Source organism: Daphnia magna, linkage group LG6 (genome assembly GCF_020631705.1).
Source record: "Daphnia magna isolate NIES linkage group LG6, ASM2063170v1.1, whole genome shotgun sequence".
NCBI lineage: Eukaryota > Metazoa > Arthropoda > Branchiopoda > Diplostraca > Daphniidae > Daphnia > Daphnia magna.
In genome coordinates, this window is record NC_059187.1 from 2,431,030 (window position 1) to 2,454,404 (window position 23,375).

At 39.7% G+C, this 23,375-nt stretch overlaps 6 protein-coding genes across 16 annotated transcripts; 3 read left to right on the plus strand and 3 right to left on the minus strand.

The window, feature by feature from the left end:
- Positions 1–5,044: 5,044 nt before the first annotated feature.
- LOC116925023 (E3 ubiquitin-protein ligase Hakai) lies at positions 5,045–8,611 on the plus strand. Of its 2 annotated transcripts, XR_006648275.1 has the most exons (5): positions 5,045–5,288; positions 5,376–5,499; positions 5,563–5,750; positions 5,824–6,505; positions 6,619–8,611. XR_006648275.1 is itself a non-coding variant. In XM_045175493.1 (4 exons), exons 1-4 carry the CDS (start codon positions 5,163–5,165, stop codon positions 6,439–6,441), a joined length of 1,056 nt encoding a protein of 351 aa, XP_045031428.1. In that variant the 5' UTR covers positions 5,113–5,162; the 3' UTR covers positions 6,442–6,575. The 2 variants fall into 2 exon arrangements, 1 of the variants encoding a protein (XP_045031428.1); XM_045175493.1 differs by lacking the exon at positions 6,619–8,611 and having other exon boundaries at positions 5,113–5,288; positions 5,824–6,575.
- Positions 6,535–10,384, minus strand: LOC116925029 (transmembrane protein 115-like). Its single transcript, XM_032931654.2, is given in 8 exon segments — positions 6,535–6,870; positions 6,872–6,902; positions 6,968–7,141; positions 7,211–7,440; positions 7,504–7,982; positions 8,697–8,933; positions 9,000–9,216; positions 9,278–10,384. Coding segments are annotated over 8 exon segments (1,767 nt in total). The 5' UTR covers positions 9,512–10,384; the 3' UTR covers positions 6,535–6,705.
- Positions 10,385–10,496: 112 nt separating this feature from the next.
- LOC116925021 (forkhead box protein Q1) lies at positions 10,497–16,525 on the plus strand. 3 transcript variants are annotated; one of them, XM_045175490.1, is made up of 8 exons: positions 10,497–10,725; positions 10,778–13,703; positions 14,055–14,257; positions 14,326–14,713; positions 14,775–15,199; positions 15,264–15,427; positions 15,513–15,620; positions 15,687–16,525. In XM_045175490.1, the coding sequence occupies exons 4-8, from the start codon at positions 14,357–14,359 to the stop codon at positions 16,061–16,063; spliced, it is 1,431 nt and encodes a 476-aa protein (XP_045031425.1). In that variant the 5' UTR covers positions 10,497–10,725; positions 10,778–13,703; positions 14,055–14,257; positions 14,326–14,356; the 3' UTR covers positions 16,064–16,525. The 3 variants fall into 3 exon arrangements, with proteins under 3 accessions (XP_045031425.1, XP_045031424.1, XP_032787534.2); XM_045175489.1 differs by lacking the exon at positions 14,055–14,257 and having other exon boundaries at positions 10,503–10,725; positions 10,778–10,817; positions 10,886–13,703; XM_032931643.2 differs by lacking the exon at positions 14,055–14,257 and having other exon boundaries at positions 10,503–10,725.
- A 194-nt stretch (positions 16,526–16,719) lies between these two features.
- Positions 16,720–17,823, minus strand: LOC116925026 (nuclear transcription factor Y subunit beta). Its single transcript, XM_032931651.2, has 4 exons — positions 17,596–17,823; positions 17,382–17,533; positions 17,003–17,264; positions 16,720–16,944 (listed from the first exon to the last, which is right to left on the minus strand). Exons 1-4 carry the CDS (start codon positions 17,681–17,683, stop codon positions 16,817–16,819), a joined length of 630 nt encoding a protein of 209 aa, XP_032787542.1. The 5' UTR covers positions 17,684–17,823; the 3' UTR covers positions 16,720–16,816.
- Positions 17,824–17,966: 143 nt separating this feature from the next.
- On the plus strand, positions 17,967–18,709 carry LOC116925028 (28S ribosomal protein S21, mitochondrial). Of its 3 annotated transcripts, none has more exons than XM_045175495.1 (4): positions 17,967–18,134; positions 18,203–18,322; positions 18,383–18,449; positions 18,507–18,709. In XM_045175495.1, the coding sequence occupies exons 2-4, from the start codon at positions 18,237–18,239 to the stop codon at positions 18,618–18,620; spliced, it is 267 nt and encodes an 88-aa protein (XP_045031430.1). In that variant the 5' UTR covers positions 17,967–18,134; positions 18,203–18,236; the 3' UTR covers positions 18,621–18,709. The 3 variants fall into 3 exon arrangements, with proteins under 3 accessions (XP_045031430.1, XP_045031429.1, XP_045031431.1); XM_045175494.1 differs by having other exon boundaries at positions 17,967–18,118; positions 18,204–18,322; XM_045175496.1 differs by having other exon boundaries at positions 17,967–18,118; positions 18,210–18,322.
- Positions 18,662–23,366, minus strand: LOC116925019 (ubiquitin thioesterase otulin). 6 transcript variants are annotated; one of them, XM_032931641.2, is made up of 7 exons: positions 23,230–23,366; positions 22,025–22,423; positions 21,781–21,944; positions 21,548–21,625; positions 21,150–21,452; positions 20,626–21,084; positions 20,475–20,558 (listed from the first exon to the last, which is right to left on the minus strand). In XM_032931641.2, exons 2-6 carry the CDS (start codon positions 22,314–22,316, stop codon positions 20,656–20,658), a joined length of 1,266 nt encoding a protein of 421 aa, XP_032787532.2. In that variant the 5' UTR covers positions 22,317–22,423; positions 23,230–23,366; the 3' UTR covers positions 20,475–20,558; positions 20,626–20,655. The 6 variants fall into 6 exon arrangements, with proteins under 6 accessions (XP_045031426.1, XP_032787532.2, XP_032787531.2 ...); XM_032931640.2 differs by having other exon boundaries at positions 23,186–23,322; XM_032931638.2 differs by lacking the exon at positions 23,230–23,366 and adding an exon at positions 22,799–23,157.
- Between the last annotated feature and the right edge of the window lie 9 nt (positions 23,367–23,375).

Here is a 23,375-nt window from a genome sequence, read left to right on the forward strand (position 1 = left end):
TCAAACACAAAACAATTTTTCGTGTTTTGAAAATTTAGAACGTTTCAAAAGCACCTGCCAAACAGGCAGTTTTCCAGTTGTTGTCTTTTTCTTTTTCATATGCACATGTCGTAATGTTGCATATTTTATTAGAAGAACTGCGCCCAAAAAGTATATAAAGAAATGAGAACAAATCGTTCTTTTTTAAATGCATATAATATAGTCTGTGTTGCAAGTGTCAACGCGACCCACTTTCGATGTAACTATACACGAAATCTAATCGGCAATCCCTTCACCTCGCTGTATAATGTTTGAATACACATTCAACTCGTAAATATTTTCGTTTATTTAATCAAATCATTAAGCGTCAAATTGGGCAAACATTTCTTATCTGCATTGCTTGGTTCTTTTGCAAGGGTGGGGCACTTAGATGAACATCGCGTTACGCGATATAATAAAAATCCAGTGATTAACGCACCGCTACATTTTGAAATGATTATGTCAATCAATCCGGTGAAATATTCAATTTTATAAAAAATTATAATAAATTAACCCCCTCTACTAAAAAAAAAAAGCAAAAATAAAATGGAGAGTCACAATATAAAAGAAGAAGAAATAGATTTAAGGGAGGAGGGAGCCGGGCGGAATTGAGGTCAGGGTCCGGGCCGTCTCTTTTCTCTCCTTGTCTCCGCTCCCTCCCTTTTCTTTCTATACCCCGCGTGTATTTTTCTTTTTTTTTTTTTATAATCCAGGAAAAAAAAAAAAAAAAGTTAAGGTGATGGGAGGGGGGGAAGAAGAAAACGGTAGCCTTTAACAACAAGGACTCCGGAACGCATTCCGGCTAAAGAAAAATAACATATAATGATATTTTTCAAATAAAAGAAATCATAAATCCATTTTTTTTTGGGGGGGTATATACAATAGAGAAAGGACAACGTCTGACTGAGCTTGACTTACTGATGTATCGACGATGACAAATTTTTATGATCATAAATGTTGTTTTTTTTTTTTTCTTTGGCTATTGCCAGAACTTTTTAAAAATAAAGGTATAATGGTTTTAAATGAAAAATGTATTTTTTTTTCGTTTTTAAAATGCGTGGATGGGGAGGACTATATAGTCTTTGTACACGGGCCATTCCGGAGACGACACGTATTTGTTGTTGTCTACGTGACGGAGCAGCTTTTCCAGCGGAAGATGATCCGCACTAAAGTGGGGGGGTAAAAGTCATGTATCGGTCGATCTCAGGTGAAGAAGGTGAAAGTGCTGCTTTATTTTTTTTTGAAATTTCAATGATGAATTCACTGCAAGACGATCGGTGAATCGTCACTTTCAGGCCATTTTCTCATTTACTTGTTTTTTTTGTTTTTGTTTGAAAGAATATGGCGCCAGACGTTAGTTGTGATAGCCATCCGTCACATTGGCGAGTGAAGGGGAAATAAATGTTGAAATTTTGCCCTGCGTCGTGATGAGACCACCTACATTTACTGAGGCCAAATCTCTTCTGAAAAAGATTCGCCATGGTGTGCCTCCTATGTTCCAAAATTGGGTAGAGAACAGGCGAAAAAGAAGGAACACGCATTTCATCCTGTTATGGTAATTGCACCGTTTTCTGTGTAGCTAATCTACTCAAAATTGGCTCACCTGGTAAAACACAAGTTTCATTTTTTTGTTTTCATTCTTTTAAATTCTCGACATAAACGAGAATTTAGTGGTTGTCCGACAAAAGAATAAATCGTCCAGTTCCTGAGAAATCTTCGATGTAGATAATTAATGTTGTTTGTGCATGTGTGTGTATAATATACGTCTAATTTTGGACAATTGCCCATTTGCATCTGTAAAAAAAAAATGCTATTTTTTTGTGACCCGATTCCTTCTTTTAACTTCCAGTAGGTGCCACATTGGCTGCTGCGTAATACCCACACATTCCGGATATTACAAACCTCACTGCATACTTTCACTCTTCACGTTTTTTTTTCCCCGACAGATAAGATGCTGATCGCTTGACATAGATCTCTTAGATTTTATCCATTGGCTAGCTCAATCAACGCCATGTTTTTTTGGTTTTTATTTGATTTTTTTTAACGAAAAGTATATTGAAAGTGATCAATCGATAAACACCTCAGGGAAGGTAGAACTATCGATTCATCTAAAAGATCAGTTGTTGAAAAGGAGACACGTACGATGATTGTGCGGATAACAGCTTTCAACGTGAAAGTAAAATGAATCGGTTACGGATCGATCATCTTCTCACATGGAAATTTGATGTAACCCTGAATGAAATAAAAATGGAACGTATTTTGCTCGTTTTTCAAGAGAAAGGCCATTACAGTTATGGCTCGATTGTAAAGCTACACGAGATGGCCGTTAACCGCATCGCTCGTAAATTTTCGGACTAAATCACAATGAGAAATAGCAATTTTTGTTCCCCCCCCCTCCTCAGCCGGATAATAATGTAGAGCTTCTGTTGCCACGCATTTTCAGAAATCCAACCACTATAAATCCAATTGATGACATTTTTTTTAAGTTTGTAATCCTTTTTTTTTTGTGCGCGAGATATCTTAATGGCCGGCACGTGATCATTCGAGAAATAGATAAATTAAAACGACGGATAACGATTGCGAAAAGGTTGGGGGTGAAACTGTTTTCACCTTTTCTAGTTTCTACTTTGGTCTTCCAAAGGGAATGTAATAGATTCATGCATGGCACAAGCGCGTTGGACTTTCTAGCCCGAAATGGTTCATAGACAGTATAATACTGGAACGTCAGAATTTCGTAACTGATTGCAATTTTTTTCTTTTCGTTGCGAAGACACGTCGTCATCAATCAACACTGCCATCCTTACACGAATCTTTTAAATTCAAGAGAAAATCATGTCGCTCAAGTTGGGCTCGGCCCGGGGGTGATCGGGTCGAATTTGTTTGCGGATCGGGGCGGTTCATTTTTGGATTTTGGGGTTGATCGGGTTGCAAGCTTTTGCCCCATGGGGTTTCAAATCGGGTTTGCCCCGATCACAGCCTTGATCAAAACCACCCCGATATTATTATTTTTTTAACACAGTCTTTTTTAAAATTAAGAGAATAAAAGCCAGATTTATTCAAGACAACGATAGACAAAGTTAATCACTTTATTTCGTTTTATTCTTGTGAAAGAAAAACGTTTTGTTAAACCTACACCAACCAACAGTAATTACCTATCCCTACCCGGTGCATTAAAAATAATACCATCAGGAAATGAGCCGTGAGCTAAATGTTTAGTAGTAGTTGAGTGCTCAGTGCAAGGTGCATCCATAATGAGTTACCATAAGCCATAATGAATAGGAAAATAACGGTAGGGAAAAAGGAATAGGAAACACATTTGTAAGGCACACAAATCACAAAATAGAACAAAGTAAGCGTACTATGCTAATTTGGCAATACTCAACCGTACCATCTTTCGTTGTTGTCTTTATCCGAATGCGCGTGAATCTCGGGGCTCGGCGGCGATCCTCGTTGTCCAGCGGTCCTTTTCGGTGATGATCCACGTTATCCAAGGTCCTCGTCAGTGATGATGTGGACCCTCTTAGACACATAAAAAAAAAACACGATTAGACACGGCACATTTTAAAATTGATACCTGACAGTCCTGGGTGAAGATCTTGCAACTTCGGCGGCGATCCTCGTTGTCCAGTTGTCCTCTTCGGGGGTGATGTAAGCCCTCCTAGATTTTGATTGTTAACGTAGTTAGATATCTATAATTTTCAAATTAATACTTGACAAACCTGGGCGAAGATCTTGGCGGCTCCAGCGAAGATCCCCGTTGTCCGTGGTCCTCTTCGGTGGTGATGCCCTCCTAATAGATTGTGCACAACAACAAAATAAGAATGGTTATATTACACTTAAAATTTTTAAAGTTAAAACCTGACAAACCTGGACGACGATCCCGGTGCCTGGCGATCCCCTTTGTCCAGTGTCCTCTTCGGTCCCCGAGATTGACCTCCTGATCGCACAAAAAACGAGAACGAAAAAAAAAATGCTATTGAATGATTAATTAACAATAGCTTTCAGCTTAAATCTAACACACATCAGGTACAGTTAATTGCATAGAAACGATTAACGAGTAACAAATGCAGGTATATCATACATTAAGGATGGGGGAAATTGGCCGAGGTAGTGTTGTGCAAAAGCAACTAAGTGAGGTGGATTTCGTGTTACTTAAAATAGACCCACATAATGTGGCTTAACAAGTGCAACTAACTAAACCAGTGCTGAGGTAAAACTAAGTGCCGATGCAATGCTTTTCTAGTGCGTGATTTGGTGTATCCACAAAGTTACGTATCCAGTTTGTGAACAAAATCTAATCATATACAAAGCGTAAATCACTAAAACAGGAAGCTACAAATCTACGCTAGTGCATATCGTGCAGGTGAGAGTGAGCTACTGATGAGCCGGAAAGGGAAAAACGGGATTTTGATTCTTTAGAATATTAAATTGCCGAAGGTTATTCTAGGTCATTGCAAGAGCTTGGATCAATCGAGAGGGAACGGTCATAACCCCGAGCCCACGTTGAAATACAAATTTACCTTTCAACATCTATCGACCTTTAGAATTACGTTCCTCTACCCTAAACTTTGATTCCAGGAAAGCCAGCACGTGGATGGTGTCTGCGTGTATATAAGACGTTAGCCACCACTGTATTTCACAGTCATGCAAGATTCTTGCCAATGGAACTGTAGGGTCGCTTCCATCGCAGGACGCTCCGTTTGTCAGGTAAATCGATTTTCGCTTTATTCACTTTGTTTTTATTTTACTTTGTTGTAAATGTAAATAGTATTACTTTGTAAAATTTTGGCTTGAAGCCTATGTAACTAAAAGAATATTTTAAACTTGTTCATTCTGGAGACTATGACAAGGAAGGCTGAAGGACGCATAGGTCAACAATTGCAGGAGAGGATGCATTAAGTGAGTAAGCTGACTATTAGAATATAACACTAAATATGTAAATCACTTTAAGTTAATGAAAAATCAAAAATTGAAATAAAGTTGTGAAGCGCAATTTTAGCCACTAGCGCATCTTCAATTTCTTGTAGCAATACACATCGCAATGTATAGTGACATTTCTTGTTAGCATGTCAATTGCGTGCGACCTTTTTTAATTGTTTTACTTTCTATTGATAGTGACTGTTGTACTTTTTTCTTGTTTAACAATGGATTCTGATAGTTCACCAACTAAAAAAGGAAGTAAAAGCCGTGGAAGAGGACGTGGGGCATCGACTACGCCGTCGAATCGAGGCCGGCCGCGGGGCAGAGGCCGGGGCAAACGAGCAGTTAAAGTATGTTTGCTAATCACGCGTCTGTATTCCTTAAAGAAAAAAACCATCCTGTTTACCTATTTAAATTCCTTTTTATTCCCTCTTTAGTTGATACTCAGTGATGATGATGAGTCAGAAGGTGAAGAGCAAATATCTCTAAACAAAAGTGTTGATACCGAAAATGAGAAACCTGTGGCTTGCAGTCCCGAACTCATTATCAAACACCCTGAATGTAAAAGAAGCCCTATATATATTTTCAGTATTCCACCAGTGATTATAACAAGGTCTTATCTAGTTGATTTGGAGGCTGACATCTCCCAGCTGCAGGCACCTACTTTCACAACTATTAATAGAGGACCTCCGGAACCCATGCTCCACCTGACCTGGAACTTGCCAGTGAATTTGATTGGTGAAAAGGTTCTCAATCCAATGATTCACTGTTGTGACAAGTGCTTAAAACCTATTCTCATCTATGGTCGCCTTGTAAGAACTCACCAAACGAAAAAAAAAACACCAAATATTTGTTCATCTAATATCAGTGCTGAATCTCTTATAGATTCCCTGCAAACATGTGTTTTGCCTAGGTTGTGGAAAGCAAGAAGAACATCTACCGTGTCCGAGATGTCGAGAAAGAGTGGCTCGAGTGGAACAGACTAGCCTTGGTCAAGTGTTTATGTGCACTCACGGTGGATCTCGTTATGGCAACGATGGCTGCCGCCGAACTTACCTGTCACAGCGGGATTTACAAGCTCATATAAACCATCGACACCTTCGCATACCAATGGAGAAAGAGCCGCAAAAAATCAGCACTGTCCCTCTGTCTAGCTCTCGTGGTGCACAGCATATGCCGATTTTGAATAGTCGTTCTAACCTGGTGTCTGTGCATATTCAAGATCCTACGACGGGTTTGTCCAGTAACAATAGTGGTAATGCGGGAAATTATTACAGCAGTATAGCTCCGCCAACCAGTGCAGGTTACAGTTATTCCTACGGTTCGCAACCGGGCCATTACAGCACGACAACGCCAAGTTACTACGCAAACTATCAGCAACCCGCACCTCCACCTCCTCCGCCACCACCTCCGTCTCAACAGCAACATCAGTATGATGTTGGCAACCAATCCTACGCAAGCAATCAGTGGAGTTCATCCACCAATCAATCGTTCTATCGGTGAAAATGAGAAATGTATGTCCAACAACGAGAGACAAACGGACAAGAACATGCTACCCTTAGCCAAAGTATGTTAAATGAATCGTACTCTTTACACTGTCAATGTAAAATAATTGTAATACAATGACACTGACGTAACTATCTGTTGCAATTTCTTTTTGTCTTTCGTCATAATTAAAAGACAATCCATGGCTGGACTGGAGGAGAAAAGGGGAGAAAAACGGACAGTATTTACACACAAAAGAAAGTAACAATTTGGACGAATGCACTAAGCTGTTGGCTTAGGAACGGATGGATCTATTTCAACAGCAACTGTGAGAGCTTCGACTGGATTCGTTGCTTGAGAAACTTGTTCTGCCTGCACTCCAGTTTTTGGTCGTGAATCTTCCTCCAAGCTGGGCCAAGTTGATGCTGAATCTGCCTGTTGGCTTAAGTCTTTCGCTTAAAGCCTTGAGAGCGATTTGCCTGTGTATATGGGATTTGAAGAACAATGAAAAAGTTTTGGAAGTAGTGCAACATTGCAAAAATACCTCCGACGTTCAGCATCGTGTGTATCCGTTCCTGGGAGACTAATCGTTATTGCTGTAGGGCCGCCAACGTCATATTTCCTTATGGGCTTCCGGCAAATTCTTAACCCGACCAGCAGATTGTAGACAAATTTGGAGCAAATTTCAATTGGGGGTTGCATGACTGTGGGGAAAAAACTAAAAAAGACAAGTAGAATTGTCAAAATTAGAAATGGGGCTCACTATTCTTACTGTACATTTAGTTACCTTGCAAAGGTGAAGTTATCTGCCATATCACCTCTTGTGCCATTACTATGTCTCTGATAAAATCTAAGATACAACCACCCTATGACCACTCCAGTAGTATACATAGTGGGATATGCTCCTTCTAGCAAGCCAACTACGTAAAGGATTATGGACAAGAGGGAAACACAGAGTGGAACATTACGATTGGTCATTTTTCCCAATGGAGTTTTGATGACAACATGATCAGGCATCTGGAAAGATATGTTAAGGTTTATTATTTATGCATTTTCCAACACTTATTTGGTTACTGTTACCATCTGTTTCACAGCAACAGAAACTGCAGCTATGTATCCAGAAAGACCATGAAGATGAACTTCAAAAAGGACATCTGTATTAAATGTTGCCATGTAAATAGCAAGGTAAAAGAAGATCCCAAAGAAGGCCACCGAGGTGTTGATCAAGGTGAAGAAGGTCAGCATCTCCATCTTGCCCCACAGAGGCTCGATAAGCTTGCCACAGAGCCCCAAAGTGACAACGTCAACACATACCTCCCAAAAATGAAACTCTATGAAGCAATGTGTAAAGATTGTCCAGATTCTGAATCCAGGTGGAAAGACATATCCTGGTGTGACAGTCAGAAAACGAACGGCGGGTTCATGATAAGATATGAAATAACCTATGAGAACAACTAGGCAGACGATTTTGACAGACGAGCTCGTGTTTCCCAGTAGGGCGGAGAGCTGCTGCTTCAAATAGGGAACGTTACGATGTAGCGTTTTCAAAGCAGCCATTCCTTCACACTATAACGGGCTTTGATTAATTATAGATTTCCATTAGGAATAAAACTCTTTTACGTAAAAAGAATTATACAATCCAACAGTTGTGCGATGAACAGGAGAGAACTCTTGCCAGTCTCAATATTTTGACGTCGACTATTTTCCGTGCTGCGATGCCAATTTTCATTATCCTTTGGTTACGTTACATCCTTAGAACTTGTTTCATCTTTTGCTAAGCGATAACGTTACTTACGTAATAGGCTTCTAAAATACCGAGCGCAGATATCGCAGAGTTATAGATTATACATGTAATCTATGACTCTGGAGTCTGGATATAGCTTTGACATACTCTTTTGCTTTAAAATATGTCAAACAACTAAATATTGAGATGGATATGTCACCCCTACTGACTTGAAAACTCATTTGTTAACTGAACCCGCCTGTTTCCGTTCTTTTCCTTATCGATTGTATTTTCACAAGCCAAAAGAAGAAAAAAAAAGGAGAAAGTAGACTTTAACGAAACAGTCTGATATAATATTTCTTTTGCACTTAATTTCTAGACCGTTTTCGTACAGAATAATTCACGACCGTAAAAAATGTAGACAGAGAGAGACGAATTATACGTTGTCAAGCATGCATTTTTCTTTAAAAAAAAAAAAAGTAAATCTGTGTAAAAATGAGAAGGATGGCTACCAAAGCTTACAAAAGAGGAATTTAATGTTGAAAAGGGCAGAGTTGTGGTTTATCCCCCGATGAATTGAAATCGTCGGCATCTCTTCGTTTCATCAGTCGCCCTAGTATAGGATGGGGATCAAAGAAGACTTGGAGGTCAACAATTTTAAGGTGTTCGTCGACTTCCACCGCACAAGATCCGATCATCTCCATAAGCTCTCCAGTGGGAGGATTGTTGCGATAAGGGCCAGTCCAATGAGCCCAATGTCGCCAGGTGAAAGACACCTTAGGGGGACCTATAAAAAATATTAAAATCTGCATTTAACTTTTCGGCTTTATGAAACTAAGACGGAAATCTTTACCCGAATAGAGTTCAAGCAATTCCCAAGCAAATCCATCAGGGAAGGCGGTTTTAAAAAGTAAATGCGACGATGCATTGGTTTCTTTTGACGCATCAAACAATGGTGAGTTATCCATCATCATGTTGTAGTTGCCGTTAACGATGTTGTTTGCTAGGTCTTTGGGCGCTCCGCCATTTGTCCGGAATATGTAACGTTCGGCATCAACGGTGCCCCAATCCTACAATTTAACGCTGAATTAACATAAACTGTTTTGCAAAGAATGTATAAAATGGGTGTACCTTTTCTTTGATTTTGTGAGTGCTCTCCATCTCCCAAGTCTTTACTAGATTTTCTACCAATTTTTCTAGAGAATCGGCAGAATGAAATTTGCTTCTTTCTGCCAAGTATTTACGGTTGACTATGTCGTAATTGGGTTTCACCGTTCGCCATTCGATTTCTGGATCGTCCATGTACATCCGTTTAGGAGTATCGGGATGATCCAAGCTTGTGCCATGTGAAATTTCAATTGACATTTTCGTGGGAGTCAATTAAATTTTGGAGCAAGGTGCGTAATGCTAAGTTCGAAAAATGTGGTAACCAAGAAGGTGATGGGACACCAAAATTTTTGCCGCTATTTGGGAACTGTTCTCCAGAGTGATCGAATATTAACTGAACTGTTGATGGTGGCCGGCTTTTATAGGATTCCCCTCTTATGCCCGCCTCTTATGTATTTTACTGCAGCAAAAATTTCTGTTAATTTCACCCAAGGCCAACAGAGATGGGAGAAAATCTTGGCCTCGAGTGAGAGCTTCGTAATGTTCATCAACATTTAACAAACAAGGAAGATCCTCCCCGTTGGGGAGAGAAGTAACCTCCCCATATAGTTTAAAATTAAAAATAAAATTACATTCCGCGAATTCATGTTACGAAAACTGTGTTACACAACGAGTACTATGAAGTTCATTTAGATTCCTTCTTAGAAATGCATTTCAATTGCGTTCTATGCCTGTTTTGCTACCCCCTTATTTGACAGTCCTCATTGAAGCATTATTTCTTGAATCGAACTAAAAGGCGTGATTCAGTCTAACTCTTTTCTTTTAAATAACCCATTCGCTATTAGTTGGAACTATATTTCTCTGCAAAATTTGTCAATGATCAAAGTAAAAAAATGATGCCAAAATAGAATATAGTATATCCAACCATCCCGGCTAGCTGCCTGGTGTTTTGACTACGTGGTCTACGTGCGGGCTGGCACGTTGAGGGTTTTCCATTTTGAAAAAAAGCCCTCAATTTTTAACTGATTTACATATTAGATAGGACGATGACTAGACAATTTCTATCTGAAGAAAATACACTAGTAGTAGTCGGTGACTAGCTGACTTATTTTTTCTAGTTAAAGGAAGTTGCGAAACCTGTTCAAAGTCGAATGTGTTGTTGACTACCCGATTGTTTTGGTTGTCTGTCTCGTGACTTGTTTACCCACGTCGAATCCCGCGTTGGATAAAGCAGCCTTTAAAAGACTCAAAACGAACATCGATTTCACCAATCTCTAGCTAAAATTAAAATATGTGAAAACCAGTACTGGCAAAGCCTTTTGGACAAGAGCAGGGCGACATACCTTGTCACCTTGATAGAGTTCAATGTAGCATGTCGGAGAGATACACTCGCGAATGCAGTTTAGCCGATCAACACCTTCTAACAATTGGCACGATGGATTTTGTTTACACGCAGACTGGAATTCTTGAAAGTAAGTTTCCTAATAAAATATACAACATATTTCTGATTAATTTATTTACTAGTCAGTAAATGGAAAAGACGCACATATTTTGGCAAGGCAACGTAAGAGTATTCCTTGAATGAGTATCTCGGTATGTTTTTTGCCGATTTGATCGATTCTTGTTTGCCAGAATGAAGAAGAAGCAATTGGATATAAACGACTAACATAAACTGGGTCAATACAGGATGGTTTCGGACGTCCATCACCATTTAATATTTTTCCTTCCAACTCTACCTAGCAGCGTGGTGGACTAGTGGTAAATCATCAACCGATCAATACTCTCCCGGCATTGTCGAATTTAAGTTATGCAACAAAATATGTTCTGGAAAAGTTGTGTACCTAAGCAGTTTTTACAAGGTTAATATTAAATGCAAATAGGTACTTAATTAAGAAGTAGAAAAATTCGTATTCCGACCCAACCCAACGTTAGTTTTATTTTTAATTTTTTTCTTCCTGTAGTTCTGCCCAATAATTTAGTTATTTCTTCCTTCGGTAGGTGGCGATTGTACTTATTTTTTTGTTTTTTAAGCTCGAGGAGTGGGGGCAAACGACAAGTAAACAAGCGTAATCAATGCCATTTTAGACACTAGGCAGTTTAGAGTTTACGTCTTTTTATATCACCAAACTTAAAGTTAAGGAGTCAATTAGGCGTGACAATTTTTCACGATCATATGGTAAAATTTACGTTTTTCCTTTTAGGACTTTGCAGTTTAGTTTAATCAATAACACATAATTAACTTGTTATTTCTACAATTTCATTCTAATAAAAGTAGAGTTTCATTAGGGCGTGAATCTTTTGCCATCTGGCCAAGGTGTTATACTAATAATCTTGCGTACGTACGTATTGTACTTACTATCTTACGTAGTAGTATCTCCTTTTTTCTGTAGTAAATATATATTGTGTTTGTCTTATTGAATCTAAGTGAGAATAATTTGAGGATCCAAAGAAAAGGGAAATTTTGCCATCATTAGTCTTAGACGACAACCATTCCAGTGAATTAATGTTGAGGTAAGTATAATCTAGTGTTTTCCCGTTGCAATTTGCCACTTTAGCAGACCTGGAAGCTTAGCAATACCAACATAAAAACCATTATACTTTCCACACAACTATAACCGTTTCTGACCAACTTGTTTTTATTAAAACATAATACTTTGCTTTTTTAAATCAGAGGTCTTCCATATCATCAATTATGCATTGTTGGAAAATAGTGTCTACAATTATGGTCCAACAATATTTAAATATACCAAGGTATCTGAGTTCCACAAAAAACATCCTGAAAAAATTGGGCTTTGAAGCATATCATTTTCCTAGTACTAAAACCTGCTTGTTTGATATTGCAATTGTGCCAAACATTTGTTTATTCATGCAAAAATATTGAAAGAAAATAGAAACTTGTTAGACAAGTTCTGGATAGCAACATTTTATGGGGAAAATTCCCTGAGAGCTGTTGAACTTGAATTTTAAAGTCTTGACAAGCAGCACGATTTTATCTAATAATTTTTTTTTTCTTCTGCAGTCTCCAACAGGTAAACTGTTGCGAATGTCCCATCTTATCTACATGTTTTGCATTCAAAATGTTAACGTTTTTTATTTATTTTTGTGTGGAGGGTTCGTTCTACCGAGATTCCATCGTTGCCCGCTAGGGGCACACCATGTTTTTCCCCTTTCTTAAATCCCCTTGGCCATGCCCAGAGGGCAAGGAATGTTATTGATTTTAGAGTACCCTAGTAGAGCTTAGCCCCATGAATTATAAAATAACAAAAAGTTGTAAGTAAAAAGAATGTTTAACAGCGGACTTGTGAAAACACTTATCGTGTGTTAGAGTTTCATTATTTTTGTGCATTGATTACTAGCACGGGATTCGTAGAAGAAAGTATATAAATGATAAGGAAAAAAATTACATGGGAAAAACAGGAAAAAGAGGGTAACATGGGAAAGAAGGAGAAAAGGGGGCTAAGCATGGATTGGGAACAAACTTGGGAGTCGTCGGTATCTCACTGCGCGCCAATGACAGCGGCGTGGAAATTCAACCGGAAAAGAATTGAAACTTTTATTTCTTTTAAGTTACACAGATTGATTCGTTTCAAATAATAAAAAGGAACTTGCTGTGTTGGAAGGGAAGAAAAATCATGCAGCAATACAGGATTCTTGGATAAATCTAACAGCCATCAACTGTTTTTATGGCAGAATGGTTTGGCCTTGAAATACAAAGCCACAAAAAGTGGGAAAAACATTCCTTTGTCTTACTCGTGGTCTTCTATTCTTACTAGTAGTTTGGGCGCGAAGACTAAATTTTTTTGTTTCGAGCACGTTTTTATGTCTGATCTGAGGGAGGTTTCAATTTATCCGAATGGAAATGATGGTTCTTAAAAAATCGAGATATTGCAATCACAGCAGACTTTGAAAAGGCAGAAGTCATGGCGCGCTTCGTTTAAGGAAAAGGATTTCTAAAGTTAATTCTCTGTGCAGGAAGGGGGAAAATAGGGTTAAAGAAAGAAAAAAAGGGTCGAAAAGGACATGATAAATAATTCGAAAGCGACACAAAGATGTTTTTTTCTTCCAGAAGTAGAAAAAAAACGAGGGGAGCGAGAAAAGATGGCGGAAGAAGTAGGGAAAATACAAGATCACGTGATGTCTATGGCTGGCGGGCACGGCCATTAGCCAACCAGAATCGAGCTTTCAGAGGCTTCAAACATTTTCAAAAGGGGAGTGGAGATTCTTTGTTCGTCCGCCAGGTTCCCCCCAACGGTCGTTTCCCCTACCCCTATTGCACATGCGCCCTCTAGCGAGCGCCCCACAAGGACGACCGTTGCTGAAGTTTGTGTGTGTGTGTATGTAGTAGAAGTGTGTGTGGTGTGGGCCCAACTGAAACTCAAATTTGTACCACAGTTTTTCGTTTGGATTTCAGCCATTTGCCCACTGATTGAAGACAACAACGTGACAAACAGTAAGCTAACGAAATTTTACGTCGAATGGTACTAAAATTGATCACTGTTAGAATATATTTAGTATATTATTGTATGAGAAAAAGTGGCGCGCGAAATGCCGGACGGGGCGGGCTCCATTTTTTGATTCCGTCGCGCGCACTAGCAGCGATCGACCCTCCATCTTTCTTTTCTCCTCCTCATTTCCTTTGCACTACCTTTCGCGCCTCATGTTTACCTCAAATTTTGTCATTTAATTAATTGCAATTTCATTAACTCTATAGTAATGTATCCATTTTTGAAATCTCACTGGGCCACCATTTTTTGATTCATTTTATTTTTAAATTAAAAAACGCGTGTCTTTGGTTTTAAAGGGACTTTATGGCCCCTCGTTTTTCGTCTGTTCCCGCCCCGGTTCTCCACGTACCTTCTTGTCAAAGAGATTTGCTCCCACCCCTCGAGTAGTAGTAGCAGTAGTAGTAGTAACAACGTAAAACGTGCCCTTGATTTGCGCGGTACTGAAGGGCATGGCCTTCACTGTTTGAAACGGCAGTAACTGCAACAATTACTTTTGAATGTATGCAATTGTGAAAGTCATCAGCATGTTTATAACTGTGTCTAATTTATGTCCTTTTTTGATTAAAGGTGATATATCTAGCACAGTCCTGTTCTCAATATGGACATGTACTCCAACAGTGGAATTCCAAGCCTGACTTCAACATCTTTTACTTACTCAGCCATGCATGATCCATTGGCTCTGCCAGACTTCTGTGATTTTGATGGGAAAAATGACTTGATGGATTGCAGCTTGGGATTTAGCTTCCCAGAGCTCAGCTCCTTTGGTGGTCTAGATCTGGATAAGCTTGACCAGCTTGTCAGGATGGAAGCTGATTTAGAGAGGATTGAAAGGTTGGAAAGGCTTGAAGTCGAAGTAGGCTCTCTTGATTCTGATGGTGAATCAGCAATTTCCTTCCCACCAACTCTCATTGGACCTTCCTTGGGGCTCAGTGGATGGGCACCTTCAGATATGAATGTAAGATTACACTATAATGCAACTAAATTGGCATGGTTTAACCTGCTTATGTTACCTTTAGATTGATTCAAGTCTAAGTCATGGATGCAGTGTAACAGCAGCCATGGACTCTGATTCAACAGATGTTGTAGTCAACCCTTTATCAGTCTTGCCTGTTAGTAGTTCTGCAAGCAGTCTCAGTAGTGGTTGGTCATCCTTGCTCCACCGACCGATCGTTTCCACAGCACCCTCGACTGTCAATGTTCCTTCCCCGATGCCGGCTAGTCCGGCTCCACAGGGTTCACCTATCAGCTTACCAACCCGAATCGCCAAGTCCATAGCGAACAACCATAGCTCGTCTGTGATGAACGATTCCGGAAGTATTGGCGCCAACAACGGTAGCGGTTTCCCTAAACCTGCATACTCGTACTCCTGTCTTATCGCTCTAGCGCTCAAAAACAGCCGAACTGGTTGCTTGCCAGTATCTGAAATCTATCGTTTTATGTGGTAAGCTTTCTTGCTCTTTAAATCTGTATCTGAACATTTTTAATGTAATAATTTTTTTTTCTAGTGAGCACTTTCCATATTTCCGAACGGCTCCAGCTGGTTGGAAGAATTCAGTCCGCCACAACTTAAGCTTGAACAAATGCTTTGAAAAGGTGGAAAAACTTGGCTCTACTAATCCTAATGGCACTGTGGGATCAACTTCAACCAACAGTTCTTCCACCCGCAAGGGTAAATGTTTATTTCAGTTTTTCTTGCGCTATAGGGTTGTGTTATTTCTGAACAAAACTAAATGTTTTCGCTCTTAATTATTTAGGATGTTTGTGGACGTTAAGTCCTGCAAAGGCTACAAAGATGGATGAAGAAGTGCTCAAATGGTCTCGAAAAGACCCGTCCGCTATCAAACGTGCCATGGCCTACCCAGGTACATTATTTTTTAACTGTTAGTTACAATATTTTTTAAACGAAGCTTCTTCATTTCACTCGTTAGATGCCCTTGAAATGCTGGAAAGGGGTGAGATGAAGATGGAATCAGCTGGTGGTGCTAGCACAGAGTCGGAAGACGAAGGTGAAGGTCCCGAAGAAGAAGTTGAATGCCCATCTCCGCTTGCTCGAGTTACACCTCCCGAGCCCAGTCCACCTTTGGATGACAATAAGTCGAGTACCAACAGCAATAAGGAGCAGCTCAATATTGGTGTCAGCATTGTATCTCGTTTGGCCCCACCCATTACTGGCCGAAGGCCGTCCGTCCCACAATCTGGTGCTGCTAAATCCCAGCCACAGAAAGTGTATTACAGCCTGCCCAAGTTTCAAACATCGGGTAATGAGCTCATTATCATTGGAGACTCACGAATGGATACTCTGTGAACTTACTTCATATGTAGTTCTCATGTGTTCCATCATGGCCCATTCTTACTTCTTCATCCTCATCTTATCTCAATCCGCCGGGATTATCCAAAACAAAACAAAAAACGAGAGAAAAAAAAAATCAATTATGCCTACCTCTTGAAATTTCTTCTTTTTGTACGAGAACCTCACCGATTTTGCAGCTATTTCTGTTTAGATGTTTCAAGTTTTTTTTTTTTGCTCCGTTCTTTAACAATCACAACAGTTGTTTTCACTTTCCGTGTTGAGGTGAGGAAGGATAGTTTTTGGTGTTCTGCACGTACCTGACAAACGGCGGATTCAAACCAACCAGGGACCAGAGTCGATGATGGTGTGCATGCTGTGTTTAACGCTCCCAATTAGATATTGTTGCTGTACTTGACGAGATCACATCTCGCTCCCCCACCATATTATTGGCCAATATGAAGATAAGTTCTTTGATTATAATGTTTTTTATTTTATTTTATTTTTTTTTCGTGCCTTTTTTCCAATTACTCGTCCCTCTGGACTCTTATCCCCTACAGTTGTCTAAACGTGGTGGTGATCTCCTTATTACCGACGTGTTTTTCTTTTAAACTTATTGTGTAAGGTTTTTCGTTGTTTCCTTTTGTCCTTTTCACTTAAGTAATTGCGATCGATTTTTCATTGGACACTCGTGTATTTGTCAATGTCGTGTGTATATAAATACATATTGAATAATTTTTTCAGAAAAAAAAAACTTAAATTGTTTTTATTTCATCCTAATTGGAACTGTGTAATTTGAGTGCCTGGATAAGTTGTGTAGATTACATTGGCCTGTTGATTAGTTAACTGACCGTCCGCAGTCAAAACGTTAACTGTGTGGTTTGAAGAAGTTGCGTCGCCTTAAAGTTAACAAGGTGAGTGACACATTTAACAAACAAACAAAAAAAAGGTCATTACCATAAGATTCTTCAGTCCCTTCTTCAAATCCATCAGCTCCAGCTGTCCTTTCCCCTTTAATTGATTCACGATACTTTTGAAGGTAATTCTTAAGTGGTTCTGCATAGTTATCAAAGCCCAAGGTAGACATAGCAAAAAGGATATCCTCTCCATTGATGGTCTTTCTTTTTTCTTGATGGCAACGCTCACTAGCTTCACTGGTGATGAAACTGATGAATTCAGAAACACATTCTTGAACACATTCTCTGGCATCTTTGGCAATCTGAAATAAACCATTGATAACAACTGTAAGGGCAGTCTTGTAGGATCAGAGATCCAATCAACCTATGGCTAAACCTGGATAAATTTGAAAAAGTTTATCATAGAATGTTCACCCTACCTTTCCTGTTCGTGGGATTGTTTTCTTCATTATCCGAGCAACATTGGCAATTGGTAAAAACCTATCCTGCTCCCTCAGCATGGGATTGGAATGATCACTTCCATCTCCATCACCAGAATCATCTGCATTGTCTCCTCCCATACTGTTTTCTCCTGCTCATTGATAGGTTAACATTTTCATACATGAAAACACAAGAATTATTTACTCGTTTTACCATCGCCATCAGATTGTACAAATAATTGGGAGTCCGAAGAGAGGAACGTCGCGCCCAAGTCTTGATTAGCGTCATTCCCATCCATCATTTTTAAATAATAGCGAAACTGCAAAAAATACTACGCAAAAACTATCGAAACTTTGAGTTGAATTGTCCAGAAAACAACCACGTCCAATCAGTGGCCGAAGGAAATGCGATTGGCTGTAAGCGTCATCAACAATAGGAATGCAACTGCATGCTCTTGGCATTAGCCAAATTGCTTTAATAAGGAATTACTTGTGAATGACTGTCTTTGTAAAAATTCTTGTTAGATGTATTGTAATAATTAAATGTCAGACCATTAAATGTTTTCAAGGAGTCAATTCCTTACATTAGAATAAATTCTTAAAATAGTGTTGTGAATTAATCGATCATGTGTATTCGTCGTCTAGTCAAGCAGACGACCATCGGACCATCTCAATTTTGTCATTTTCCCATCCAAGCTTCTTTCATGTATCTTGACTTTCCACTGTTATAAGATCAGGTATAAGTCTAAACAAGTTAGTGTTTATATCTTTTTTTTTATTCCAGTTCCAAATATGAAATAAATGAAAATATCTTTGTATAGGAACTAGGTGGATATACAAACAAAGATCTGCAAGATGATGGGCCAGCACGCCAAGTTCATTGCTAGGACTGTATTGGTCCAAAACAACAATGTCGAAGAAGCCTGCCGTATTATTAACAGGTCCACTCCTTCATAATTTATAACGTGCGTATTTTTTTCTACGTTCCGTTCAAATTACAGGATTATGGGCTCAGAAGGATGGTTTGATCAGTATCGTAGAACTCGGCGCTATGAGAAACCTTATATGGTATGAAAACATTAAATTAAGGATAAATTTGAATAATTCAATAAATATGTTATATAGGCCAGAAGAAGGATCAATTTTGAAAAATGTAAAGCCATTTACAATGAAGATATGAATAGAAAAATCCAGTTTGTGTTGAGGGCAAATAGAGTTGACCCATTTCCTGGCTGTTAGAAATTCTTCATCTGAATAGTAAAACACGATTGTCTCATAACTATAAGGAAATGTCTGTTTTATTCATTAAACATCTAAAACAGCTCTAACAACTTGAGGTATATTACAACACTATTGCAATTGAAACATTTATAACCTATAAAATACTGCAAGCAGAAGAGAGGTGATTTTGCATAGGAACATAATGACCAGACAGTTTCGACACTATCTTCGTTCCAGTCATTTACAGAAATGAGTAACACAACGAAAAAGACTAGACAGGTAAACTGATTTGTTTAACGGCTAGCAAAGTTAAGGCACTGGGACTGAATAGTGTCTTTCATCCTCCTCAATTATGGATATTACATTGTTGGAAGATTCAAAATCTGGGTAAGATGTACATAAATCCACATTGTCCTGTCCATCAAGATTTGTGGTCGTAGGGCGGTACACGTCAATGCGGGCATGAAGTGAAAATCCCAATAGATAATACTCGGCCTAGAAATGTATAAAGATGAAAATTAATGATTATGCGACTCACTTCTCCGCACTATTTCTACCATTCTTACGTTCCTCTGTAACGCGCGGCAATTTAGTAAACGTAAAACAAGCAGAATAATGTCTGGTAATAATACTTGGTATTAATGAAAAAGCAAACGTACCCGTTGTAACGTAGCTGAGTCCCCAATGGGATTCAGATAATTAACAGTCAGTTCTTTAACATTTTTGGAATCAGGTCGTGCAAAGAGACCCAAGGCAAACAGCGGAAGTGCATCACCAAGCGAATCGGTTAACTTCAGATTCAAGGCAGCATTCAACATGTGTAACTTGAGAGCTTCCATGAGTTGTGTGTCTAAAACAAGATCCGCATTAAGACGTGACACTAAAGCTTCTAAAGGATCAGTCTCCTTTTCCATTTCTTCCATCTACAGTAAGAAAAAGAGCATTAACAAGTATTTCAAATTGATAACTTTGGCAAGAATACCAAACGGTCCAGCGTTTCTAGACATAAATGCATGCCCTGTAAGACATTGTTGGGTCCATAGGGCAGTCTATGGCCAAACGTCCATTGGCGTATCCAGTCACCTCCTTGCGCTAATTCACGAGAAATGCAATCGATGGCTTCGGTAGCTCGAGGCCACATAATTCTCTTCATCACCATCTGACAGAGCGTCGCTCGAAGGATGCCATAATTGTCACCACGCATTTTTCTCATTCTCCGGCATTCAGTCATCCGTTCCAATTCGATATACGCCTTTGTTTACCAAACAATCGGGATATCAGAAAAGATGATATGCAAGTTTTACTGCCAATCAAGGTACCTGTTTAATAGTCTGAGCACGCGGCGTTGGCGCTTGCCAAGTATCCTGGGCATAATGATGCAATAGAACAGTAATTCCAACCGCCTCTTCTCTCCAGGCTGCTTCCAGATCAAGTCCAAGATCGGAGATAGCTGAATCCCGATTTTGCTGACTGGCTTTTGCCCATTGTCGACGCTTGACCACTCCGATGCTATCTTCGTGGGATGAATCATCAGGGCTGGTTAGGCAGCTACTATACGACGAAGTTGTGGTGCAGCTCATGGAATCATTCTCCCTTTTCAAGAGAAATGAAACAACGTTTTTCTTCTCGATTCCAGTATTGGCCACGACTATCTAGTTTTCCTACCTCTTCTCTTGAAGAGGTGAGAGGATTGAGCCAGTTGTAAAGGAAGTTGATACATCGCTGCCAGGTGTTCCTTCCCACTCCAAATAGCCGGATTCTTGCGAGCACCATTGTGGACTAATATTTTGAACGTCCAACAGATTGCCACTTTTGCGCAAGACAAGCGACTGGCAAGGAGCTGGAACTACCGGATCCGTAAATACCAATACCTCTTCGGTGGATTTATTTTCTTCGTCGGGGACGGACGACTGTAGATCACGGTTATCCCATTCCATTGAGATTCCGTCTTCGTCACTAGATTCAAAACACGTGAAATCACCTCTGACTATAAGCAACAAAAAAAAACGATGAAGAATACTACCTTCCAGAAATAAGCGCAAGTTGCATGCGACTAGGTGAAAAATCTGAAGCATTTGAGGCTACGTCGCTGATTTCGTCCGGGGATGGAAGTTAGGTTAAGCATTCCTTTGAAGGAAGATTGGGACAAATGGAGAGGGGCGAGCTCCATGGTAATACTTGAGAGATCAATCTCTGATTCGCCACTTGCAATGCCAGTTGGATGGACGTCGTGAAGGGTATATAACTCATGATTCATGGCTAAACAATTGTTCTTGACGCTGTTGATCTCTTGTTCGATTCGTTCAATAACCTCCAGAGTATTCGAATTACAACTTTCGCTGAATGGTATGTCAAGGGAGAAATCGGAACAATCGCTATCGACTGAATACTCCCGAATCAGTCGACTCATTTCACTGCAATCTGTTCCCGATACAAATGATTCCACAGAACCATCCCAAAAGCTCCAAGCGGTTCCTTCCGACTATTCAGAAACGAACGAAACGTGATATAAAAATTCATAAAACAGTGCTCGGCTAAAGGAAATACCTGAAGATATGGATCTTTAACTGAAAGGCTGTAAGAACGTATACGACAGGCATGTCTGGGTGACGCTTCGTGTGACGAAAATCCGGAGAATGACTCGTTGGATTGGCGAACCAAAAAGTGTTCATTTTGTGCAAATTTGTGCAACGAATGCGGTTCGTTCATTTTGACCAATCCATCCGGGATGGAATAACTCTGGCGAAGTGGCTGCGGACGGGATCCAACTTCCTGTGTATGTTTATTACGACGAGGCACGTGACGCCAACGGGTGCGAATTTGATCGGCTATGTATACTCCTTTTCCAATCTAAATTTGGAACGGTGTGTTCAAACAACAACAAAACACCCACAAAAAATTACTTCTGATCCAGCGACTAAACATTCCAAGACTATGCAACTCACCTTGCGTTTTGGTCTGTGATCGCCCGAAAGACAGTTGAGACCTACCGAGATGTCGACTTCGAACAAATCAAATAAATCCTAAATTTGATCACAATACATCATTGTTAGTCAGGAAAACGAAAACAAAAAAGTACATGCCCAGTCCATTCGACACCGCCACGCTATTTATGGATCAATAGGTGGAAGGGGTCCAACAGGCAGCACTAGTATTGACGTCATTCGGCAATACGTACCTCTTCCATTTCTTCACAATCGTCGTCTTGTTCCATTTCAATAGTGAACGGGTATAAAGAAGTTCGTCTTCCACTCAGGTTTCGTTTCATGTGCATGGAGTAGAGCCAGTGGTAACAAAGAACACCGCCTACTCCAAGAAGTACTACGAATCCTGCCGCCTTAGCTGAAGAAAAAATTGCACAAACAATGTAATTTCAAATGCAAAAATGTATAGTAAGTAGTTCGACTATGACATAACACTACCTGAATGTTTGGCAACAGCCCATGCTTGTTCGAGCCAACAAATTTCTATGCCGACATTTCCGGAAAAGGAACAGACGCCGCTCTCTAAGGCGATGGCGCCTGGTGTGGCCACCAAACCCTGGCTAGAACATGATGAAAAAAGTCCACCACTTCCACCTGGGCTGAAGTATACCGCAAAAAGAAGGCCGCCGGGAGCTGAACCGGAGTAGTCAATCATGCTGGATCGAGACGAGTGACAATTAACTAGGGACGAAGTAGACACGTCCTCCAATAATATGAATCTTTTCTTCATTCCAAGTATTAAGGCTCCAAAGGAGAAAAGAGTTGCACACCGGCATCAAGCTTTGGTTTCTTTGCACACTTTAGTTGCTGTCACAGCAAAAGATTGATGTTGTTTTCCTGCAAAAAAAAAACTAATAATAAGAATCAAACTGTCATTGCAATAGTGCAACTTGCATAAAATTCTATGTCTATTAAAAATACCTGTGAAATCAATTTCTTGCTAGTTACATAAGGATGTTTAGCCCAAATAATAATATAACTATGGCTAAAAATGAATTTTTGTTTGTTAAAGAAGAAGATTAAGGGAGATATAAAAGAAGAAACTTTCAGTGGCAAATACTAATGAAGGATATAAAATGGACCTGAGCCCATGAATCAATAATTTCTCGTCCAGCTGAATTGACACTTATAGTCCCAGGGCCCTTCACACTCTTTTTCTCTCCTATGCGACCGTGCCAGCCTACGTGATTAGTTAAACGTAGTTATGTTTACCTTCTAAACAATCATTGGCTTCCTGAGTGAGAGGTGATAAGTGCTGACTTTCTCAATTGCAAGGACCAAAGGTTGCCGGGCCGTAAATCGGCCACGGCTTCCTTTCGACGAACTTGAACGCTAGGCCAATTTATTGTGGTGGTTGATGTTAATCCTAGCTTCCAAATACTTAAAGAAACCCACTATAATTGAACCCAATTGCTGGGTACACTATTCTTCCGGATCCATCAACACTGTGACCACAATACTAGCATACTAGAAACAGCTGGGTCCTCCAGCGTCTAGAAAGAGATACTATTCGTCAAGGCAAACTTTAGCTCGAAAGTTACTAAAGATTTTGACCAGTTAGTCTATCTATAACTAATATAAGAAAGGCACCTATATAACCTTATCACATAGTATGTGCAATGGAGAATTGCTAGGGCGCTGACCATTTAACAACATCCGTCGTGGTTTTTTAAAGTGGGAATAAAACTGTGTCTGCTCTCGGCCTCTCGCAACTAGCTGAACGATGAATGGCTTCCGTTTTGGTTGTGTTGTTCGTTTTCTCTGCGCTTTCTAGTTAGAGTAATCTAGG